This window comes from Apodemus sylvaticus, chromosome 10 (genome assembly GCF_947179515.1).
Source record: "Apodemus sylvaticus chromosome 10, mApoSyl1.1, whole genome shotgun sequence".
NCBI classification, from domain to species: domain Eukaryota; kingdom Metazoa; phylum Chordata; class Mammalia; order Rodentia; family Muridae; genus Apodemus; species Apodemus sylvaticus.
In genome coordinates, this window is record NC_067481.1 from 39,980,278 (window position 1) to 39,989,394 (window position 9,117).

The 9,117-nt window shown below is 39.6% G+C and overlaps 1 protein-coding gene across 1 annotated transcript; it reads right to left on the reverse strand.

Annotated features, from left to right (window-relative positions):
* Window positions 1-6,904: 6,904 nt before the first annotated feature.
* LOC127693895 (C-C motif chemokine 4) lies at window positions 6,905-8,837 on the reverse strand. The gene is made up of 3 exons (XM_052195147.1): window positions 8,544-8,837; window positions 7,930-8,044; window positions 6,905-7,282 (listed from the first exon to the last, which is right to left on the reverse strand). The coding sequence occupies exons 1-3, from the start codon at window positions 8,617-8,619 to the stop codon at window positions 7,195-7,197; spliced, it is 279 nt and encodes a 92-aa protein (XP_052051107.1). The 5' UTR covers window positions 8,620-8,837; the 3' UTR covers window positions 6,905-7,194.
* Between the last annotated feature and the right edge of the window lie 280 nt (window positions 8,838-9,117).

Consider the following 9,117-nt stretch of genomic DNA (forward strand, 5'->3'; position numbering starts at 1 on the left):
TTGCTCTGTAGATCTGGCAGGCTTCAAACTCAGTGCTCCACCTGCCTCTGCCTCCCCAGTGCTGTACTACCACCAGGATTGTACTACCACCACTTTGCTTAAGACACAGCAGGTCTTCCCCAGTTTCTTTTCTATTAGTTTCATTATGTCTGTTTTTATGTGGATGTCCTTGATCCACTTGGAGTTGAGCTTAGTACAAGGAGATAAGAATGGATCAATTCGCATTCTTCTGCATGCTGACCTCCAATTGAATCAGCACCATTTGTTGAGAAGGCTATCTTTTTTTCCACTGGATGTTTTCTACTCCTTTGTTGAAGATCAAGTGACCATAGGTATGTGGGTTCATTTCTGGGTCAATCCTATTTCATTGGTCTTCTTGCCTGTCACTGTGCCAATACCAAGCAGTTTTTAATACTATTGCTCTGTAGTATTGCTTGAGGTCTGGGATACTCATTCCCCCAGAAGTTCTTTTACTGTTGAGGATAGTTTTAGCTATCCTGGGTTTTTTGTTATTCCAGATGAATTTGAGAATTGCTCTTTCTAACTCTATGAAGAACTGAGTTGGGATTTTGATGAGAATTGCATTGAATCTGTAGATTGCTTTTGGCAAGATGGCCATTTTAACTATATTAATCCTACCAATCCATGAGCATAGAAGATTTTTCCATTTTCTGAGGTCTTCTTCCATTTCCTTCTTCAGAGACCTGAAGTTCTTATCATGCAGATCTTTTATTTGTTTGGTTAGAGTCACACCAAGATACTTTATATTGTTTGTGGCTATTGTGAAGGGTGTCATTTCCCTAACTTCTTTCTCAGCTTGCTTATCCTTTGAGTATAGGAAGGCTACTGGAAGATCCTTGAGGACATGGGCACAGGGGAAAAGTTCCTGGACAGAACACCAATAGCTTATGCTCTAAGATCAAGAATTGACAAATGGGACCTCATAAAATTACAAAGTTTCTGTAAGGCAAAGAACACTGTCAAAAGGACAAAACGGCAACCAACAAATTGGGAAAAGATCTTCACCAACCCTACATTCAACAGAGGGCTAATATCCAATATATACAAAGAACTCAAGAAGTTAGACCCCAGGGAACCAAATAACCCTATTAAAAAATGGGATACAGAGCTAAACAAAGAATTTTCACCTGAAGAATTTCGAATGACTGTGAAGCACCTTAGGAAATGTTCAACATCATTAGCCATTAGAGAAATGCAAATCAAAACAACCCTGAGATTTTACCTCAGTCAGAATGGCTAAGATTAAAATCTCAGGAGACAGCAGGTGTTGGCGGGGATGTGGAGAAAGGGGAACATTCCTCTACTGCTGGTGGGATTGCAAGATGGTACAACCACTCTGGAAATCAGTCTGGCGATTCCTCAGAAAACTGGGCATGACACTTCCGGAGGACCCTGCTATACCACTCCTGGGCATATACCCAGAAGATTCCCCCGCATGCAATAAGGACACATGCTCCACTGTGTTCATAGCAGCCTTATTTATAATAGCCAGAAGCTGGAAAGAACCCAGATGCCCTTCAATGGAGGAATGGATACAGAAAATGTGGTATATTTACACCATGGAATACTATTCAGCAATTAAAAACAATGAATTCATGAAATTTTTAGGCAAATGATTGGAACTGGAAAATATCATCCTAAATGAGGTAACCCAATCACAAAAGAATACACATGGAATGCAATCACTGATAAGTGGATATTAATTAACCCAGAAGCTCTGAATACTCAAGACACAATTAGCATATCAAATGATTTTCATGAAGAAGAAAGGAGAGGGTCCTGGTCCTGGAAAGGCTTGATCCAGCATTATAGGGGAGTACCAGGACAGAGAAATGGGAGGGGGTGATTGGGGAATGTGTGGAGAGAAGAGCGTTTATGGGACATATGGGAAGGGGGGAACTGGGAAAGGGGAAAGCATTTGGAATGTAAACAAAGAATACAGAATTTTTTTAAAAAAAGACACAGCAGGTGTAATGGAAGCAAGTGACTAGACAGTTCTGCTTTCCTTCGGAACTCTACCCAAGCATACAGTTTTTTGTATTCCTGACTCAATTGCTAATATTAACTCTTAGATCACATATTACACAACACACTGTAAATTCATCTCCCTTTCTATATACACATATGTACATATATACATATCTTACAGAAATGGCTATAATATGTTGTGGCTGCCAAAGGATTTAAGAGGTTTCACAAGTCCTAAGAAGCAGAGAAACAGAGAAATGTAAAAAGAATCTAGATTGTTGAGATAATAAACCAGATTGATGAGGCCATTTCATGGCATTGGCTTAAAAGCAAAGCTGTAACTCACAAGACGCTGTGTGTACATTTCCTATCCTATTTTGACTCCTACATAAGTTTTGAAAATCTTATCCATTTTAGCAGGTGGAATTTTATAAAGCAAAGAATGGGGTTTCAGATAATGAACAGGCCATATTCTGATTCCAAGAGCATCAATGGGTTATGCTGACCACAGATGCGGCCATTGACTTTTCTTAGGGTTTACCCAAAGGCCATTTGGGGCTTCAGTTACAATTATTCCTACAGATGTAACAAATGTTTGTATTTACCTCTCTTTTCATTAATAAAATTAGTAATAAACATGTACTTAGGTAGGAAAAAAAGCAAAGCTGTAGTGTTGGGTTTAGCTGCAGAAGCAAAGAGCTATACCAGGCCTTGATGAAGGAACTAGAGGACAGACAGATGGCAGGTCCAGATGGGTGAACAAGATGGGATACAGATGACAGCAGAGTTGCCTTTATCCATAGAACATGGATACCATAGGAACTAAACTGAAATTCCTAAGAGAGTCATCCATTTTCATCCTGTTGATCCTTGACACATATACCAAGAGGTAAGATAACAAGTTAGTTGTGGGACCTTCACAGTGCCTTTTATAAATTCCAAGTGATGATTTATGCCATTTCCTTGGTCTGATGTGTCCAGTAGGCTTTCGGCCTGACTTTTCTGATACAATGTACTTCCATATGCCCCTTCTATACTCTCATTTCACCCAAATAAATATATAGAGTGCCCACTTCCTACTCCTAAGAATGAATGATTTGTTTGCTGTGTGGTATGGGTGCTGCTAGACAGGTGCCAGCATTCATATACCCTCCCAGGTTCACAGTCATTCTTCATTCTCAAATGGAATCAAAAGCTTCAATCCAGGTTATTGTACCAATTTGAAAACCAATTGTCTTACACATTATGGAGAATTTCAGATAGATCACAACCTGTTCTCAACACCTTCTGGAGAGTCAGTTGTTTGTTGGGTAGCTTGTAAGAGCCTTCTATCTTACTCTTATTATATCCCTTGCTTATTTGTCACTGGGGGATAGTGGCTTGTTTACCCCTTTCTTTGTACCATCTGGGACCATGTTTGTTCAAAAGGCTTTGAGTGGGACAAGAGGGACAGTGCTCCAACATGACCTAGTAGGACATTGTGGAATATCTAGCACAGCATCAGAGCTGATACCCCGTGGCCCAAAGTGCTAAGATGCACCTAATCAGATGCCAGCAGAGGCAAGGCGTATGTGGGGAGCATAGGAGAAGGCAGGGAAGAAGGTAGGTCATCAGATTGTTCTCAATGGGAGAAAAATACCAGGACGATATTATATTTTGTCAGCCAGAAGAAAAATGTTTACTACCTGAAGAAATGGAGACTGGAGATCTGGGTTCATTAATAGAAAGAATAATGTTAGACTTTTATATATCAATGTTGGTGAGTAGAGAAGGCACAAGCATCTCATGAAGCAGGTTGGTCTTGTGAAGTTTACCAAAGTTGTTTCCAGCAACTCCTATTTAGGGAACTAAATGAAGAGAAGAAAGGATGATATTCTCAAAACTTATGTGTGAATTAAATTTTGTCCCAGAGGCTTATAGGAAGTCTCCTGAACTTCAGGATAAATGTGAGGAAGAAAAGCCAAGGCCTGGGAGAGTGCTCATTCCTTCTTGCTTATGTTGTCCTGGTTCCTGACATTTTCTGAAGGCTGACAAATGTCTGAATGTACTCCTAAGAGTGACAGCTATCACTCTTCAGAAGGGAATAAGATGTGTCGGGGAATGGAGCTAGGAGGAACACTTACTTTGGGTTGGATATATTTTAATTCCTTTTGTATTTTATATAATTTCTATTATTACCAAGTATTTCCCAAGCTCTCGTTCAAGATCTATAAATACATAAAGATGTTTTGAGACAAATACAAAGAAAAACAATCCATGACAACCACCCCAGCACTACAGAAAGTTCTTAGTGGACCGCTTTACAGGGAGGAAGGTGAAAGACACCTTCTTTATGCAAACACATAAAAATGTACACTTCATTAGAACTACAGATAAACATACTAGATTCTGGAAATAAACAACCATGCCCAGGATAGTAACTCAGCTAACCCTCAAAATTAACACAGGAGAAGGATAAGAAATGGCAATGAGTCAGCAAAACAAAACATCATCTAACATATCTATAGGAAATGAAAAATCCTGTTCTGTAATTAACAGTTAATGACCTCAACACTAAAAAGATACAACTCTATGTGGTCTCCAAGAATCACATTTATTTAAAAAAAAATCATTCCAAAAATTTACTATCAAAGGATGGAAAACAAACTATCAAGCAAATGGAAAACAAAAAAGCAGTTTACTTTTATCAAAGTAAACATTAAACCAAAACTAATTAGAAGAGATTTCTTAAAAAGGACACTCCACATTAATCAAAAGGACAATTCATCAAGAATACATAACATCTGTAAATTCTATGCACCCAATATTGGGGCCTTGAATTTCATAAAACACACAGTAGATGACATAATGGGATATGTAAGACCTGACACAATAATGGGGAATACTTCAGTATTCCAGTCTTAGAGAGGTATTCTAAGCTAAGGCAAAGAAACTTCAGAGCTAAAATACTCTATGAGTAAACTGGACTTTATATATGTGTGTGTGTGTGTGTGTGTGTGTGTGTGTGTATATATATATATATATATATATATATATATATATATATATATATATATATATTCACTCCACAGAGATGGAATACAATTTTTCCTAGTAGCACATGGAAATTTTTCTAACATCAATTATATCACAAGAAAGAAGTTAAGTCTTAAGAACAACAAAAAAAATGAGATAAATCTTTGTCTCCTATTAGGCCATAATGCAATAAAACTAGAAATCAACAATAAGAGAAACTACAGAAACCATAAAAGTACTTGAAGACTAAATAATACATTTCAAATGGAACAGTGTGTTATCCAAGACATGAAATGAAAAATTTCTAGAGACAAATAAAAATGAAATCATATTCTTTCAGAACCCTTTGGGATGCAACGAAGGTAGCCCTAAGTGGAAAGATATTTCATGTCATGCATATTTAAACATACAAGAGTTACCAAGGAAATACCCTAATGATGTATCTCAAGACTCTTGAAAAACAACAAGCAATCAGTTCATCACAGTAGACAGCAAGAAATAGTAAAGATTGGGGGAGAAGTTAACGAAATGGAGATTAAGAAATCAATACACAACAGCAATTAAATGAAGAGTAGGTTCTAGGAAAAAGTTAATAAAATTGACAAACCCTTAGCTAATTTGTCAAAAAGAAAGAGGGAAAAGAAACAAATTAACAAAATTAGAGATCAAAAGAGTATCATTACTGACTCATGTGAAATTTAAAATATTGTTAGGAATTACTATGAAAATTCATACTAAGGAAAAGCTGGATAGCCCTGCCAGAAGAAATAGAATTTCTAAATACATATCACTTGCCAAAATTAAGCCCTGAAGATATACATGACTTAAACAGATCCATTATAAGCAACAAAATTGGAGCTGTTCTTAAAATTCTCCACTCAAAGAAACCCTAGGACCACACAGATGTACTGATTAATTCTATCCAGCTTTAACAGAAGGCTTCAGACAAAGTCCTCTTAATTTTCCCACGGGGTATAAGGGAAGGAAAACTATCAAATTCATTCTATGAAGCCAATATTATCCCGATACCCAAACCAGGACAAGATACTACAAAAACAAACAACAAACAAACAAACAAACATGCAAATCAGTATCTCTGACGAACATATAAGTAAAGTCAAGAGCATAATTATTTCAAAGGCATTTGACAGAGTTCAACACGCCTTCATGATAACTCCAGAGACTTTAGGAATAGATCAAACATACCTCAAAAGAATAAGGCTATATACAACAAGCTTATAGACAACTTTATATTTGGAAGAGACAGACTGAGAGCATTTCCTCTAAAATCAGGAACACGATAAGGATGTCAGCTCTCTTCCCTCTTACTCAATATATCTCTTAAGTCTTAACTACAAAAATTAGACAAGGGAATATTTTAAAAGGATAACAGTAGGAGAGGAAGAAGTCAAACTGTCCTATTTGCAGTTGTACTAAGTCCACTAGAAAACTCCTGGACCTCCAAAACACAATAAAGTTGCACGATATGTGTGTGTGGGGTGCCTTATCTGGCATCAGTGGGACAGGAGGCCCTTGTTCCTGTGGAGGCTTGATGCCTCAGCGAAGGGGGTGCTAGAGTGGTACGGCAGGAGTGGGTGGGTGGGTGGAGGAGCACCCTCATAGAGGCAAAGGGGGGGGAAGAGGGGGATAGGATGGAGGGTTTGTGGAAGGCTGACTGAGAAGGGGGATATCATTTGAAATTTAAATGAATAAAATGATTAATAAAAAATAAAAAATAAAATATTTTCATTAAAAGTATTGGCAGAATTTTTGAGAGCTCGTAGACAAGAGCACTTGATAAGGTCTCAGCATTTACTCAAGTCTTGCAAACTGTGGTTTATACCTAATAGCACCAGGTGGTTTCAACCTACATCAGAATCGAGGTAAAATCACAACTGTATCTTAAAGAAAGATTTATTATGAAAATGCATAAAATCAATTTCACAGTCATATCCACAATAGCAGAGAAACAGCGATGGTGGACCATCTCCATGGGAGACACATGTCCTTTAACTAAACATAAATAATAGAAATAATACCAAACAAAACAACAAAGTCTACACAGAGATTTAAATTAAGAAGAGGGGCAGGAAATCTGAATGTAAGGAGCAAGGCACTTCTCAATGAGAAGTGTCAGGGCTGAGGAGGCCTTTCCTGAAGTGGCTCCTCCGGTCGTGAGTCTGGAGCTGCTCAGTTCAACTCCAAGTCATTCACGTACTCATTGACCCAGGGCTCGCTAGGGTCAGCGCAGACCTGTCTGCCTTTTTTGGTCATGAATCTGTAGAAAAAAGAGAGGATAGATGAGAACCCATGGGACCTTAGAGGACATCTACCACTTTGCCTCAAGACGTATGTCTATGCCTTTGAAATTAAGGCACAGAGACAAGTTTAAATCAGAGAGAAAGCTGATTCAATATCTGACTTTCAGTCCACCATTTACCTCTATTGGCTGTTACTTCTTAAGGAAACAGAAGCTTAAGGACTAATGACTGTCTGATAGACTATATTTAATAGCAGACTTGGGAATCTTGTTCTGCTTGACCATTGCTTGTGTGGGTAGCCATGGTAGATCATCCTTGGGTGACCCTACATTAGACTCCCTGTAACTCTGACCCATAGGTGTAGCTGCAGCCTCAGGGATTCCCTATATTCGAAAACAATGGGCTTGATAATCAATATGAATATGTCTCCCAATTTTTCAAATGCCCTTTGTTCATGCTTTCCTAACATAGTTTAAGCAATCTATCTATTTAGTATGCATCATCTTCTGTTTCTAGTTTTGTAGTGTGTGGCAATTTCCTCCCTAAAAGCCATCCCCTACTCCACACTTTCCTGCCCACGCAGCAACTACCCCATCGATTAGATAATATTTTCACCCGAACCTGGCCCTTTTCAAGTCTTGCCCTCATCCCATTATGTACTTACACCACAGCTGGCTGGGAGCAAAGGCTGCTGGTCTCATAGTAATCTATCACAAAGCTTCGATGAAGCTTCCGGGAGGTGTAAGAGAAACAGCAGGAAGTGGGAGGGTCAGAGCCCACTGGAAGGAAAAGTGAAGGTAAGGTCAAAACTGTGCCAGGCACTGTTCATTATTGATCTTCATTGAACATTCTTATGAACTACTGGAACCCAAAACATGATCCCTTGAATCCATGGTCATCCACCCAGAATGAGACTCCTACTCTAACTCTATCGTTCTCAAAGAAGAAGGGGGAACAAATCTAGAAGATTGAAACTGAATCAAAACTCAGAACACCTCTCAATTGCTTCATATTAAGGGTGGGGAAATCAAGGCACGTTTAAACCAGAGAGAAAACTGATGCAGTATCTGACTTCTAGCCCACCATTTCCCTCTATTGGCTGCTAATTCTTAAGGAGCTTAAGGATTAATAACTGTCTGGTAGACTCCAATTTAACAACAGACTTGGAAATCTTCCCAGCTCTCTTTTGTTCTCCTGCCCAAACCCCACTCTTGGGCTGACCCCAGCTGGAAGACTGGACTCAGTGGGGGCTGGAAGCAGCTGGAAGAGTTGACTTACTTGGAGCTGAGAGCACTGGAGCACAGAAGGCAGCCACGAGCAGGAGGAGAGAGAGGGCAGAGACGCAGAGCTTCATGGTGTTGCTGGGAGATAGGTTTGCACAGAGCTGAGACTGCAGGGCCCAGAAGCTTCAGAAGCTGGTCGAGTGCTGTGCTGATCAGAGTTGGGAACCCCTCTTTATAGGGACTCTGGGGCCTAAGACATGGGTTGGGGTTGCAGGAAGGAAAAACGGAATTTCATGAGTAAAGATGATGTCATGGCATCAAGAAAGAAACTGAAGCAGGCAGAAAGTGAGGAGTTCCTGACAGACTGTCTTCCCCCAGCAGTGACATCACGGAAGAGAAAGGAGGGAGTTGCAGTGGAGAAGTGGGGGGCATGCTGGAGGGGGAAGTGGTACACCAAAGATAGAGACTGAGGCGGGGAAGGGGGGTGGTTGTGAACCGGAGAGGAAGGATGCAATGTTCACACCTGCTAGCAAAGGCTTGTGGATAAGAATTCACTGCACTTGGGGGTCGGCACTTTCAGGCAGCATAGACTTCACGTCAATCTTTCCAGGGTGGCTGTGATCTCCAGA

Bases quoted from the DNA above. Each gene is read 5' to 3' on its own strand.
- LOC127693895 (XM_052195147.1), bottom strand. From the start codon at position 8,619: ATGAAGCTCTGCGTCTCTGCCCTCTCTCTCCTCCTGCTCGTGGCTGCC. The intron at 8,045-8,543 runs GTAAGTCAACTC...TTTTCCTTCCAG, and splicing joins TCCAGTGCTCTCAGCTCCAA to TGGGCTCTGACCCTCCCACT. The intron at 7,283-7,929 runs GTAAGTACATAA...TTTTTTCTACAG, and splicing joins TGCTCCCAGCCAGCTGTGGT to ATTCATGACCAAAAAAGGCA.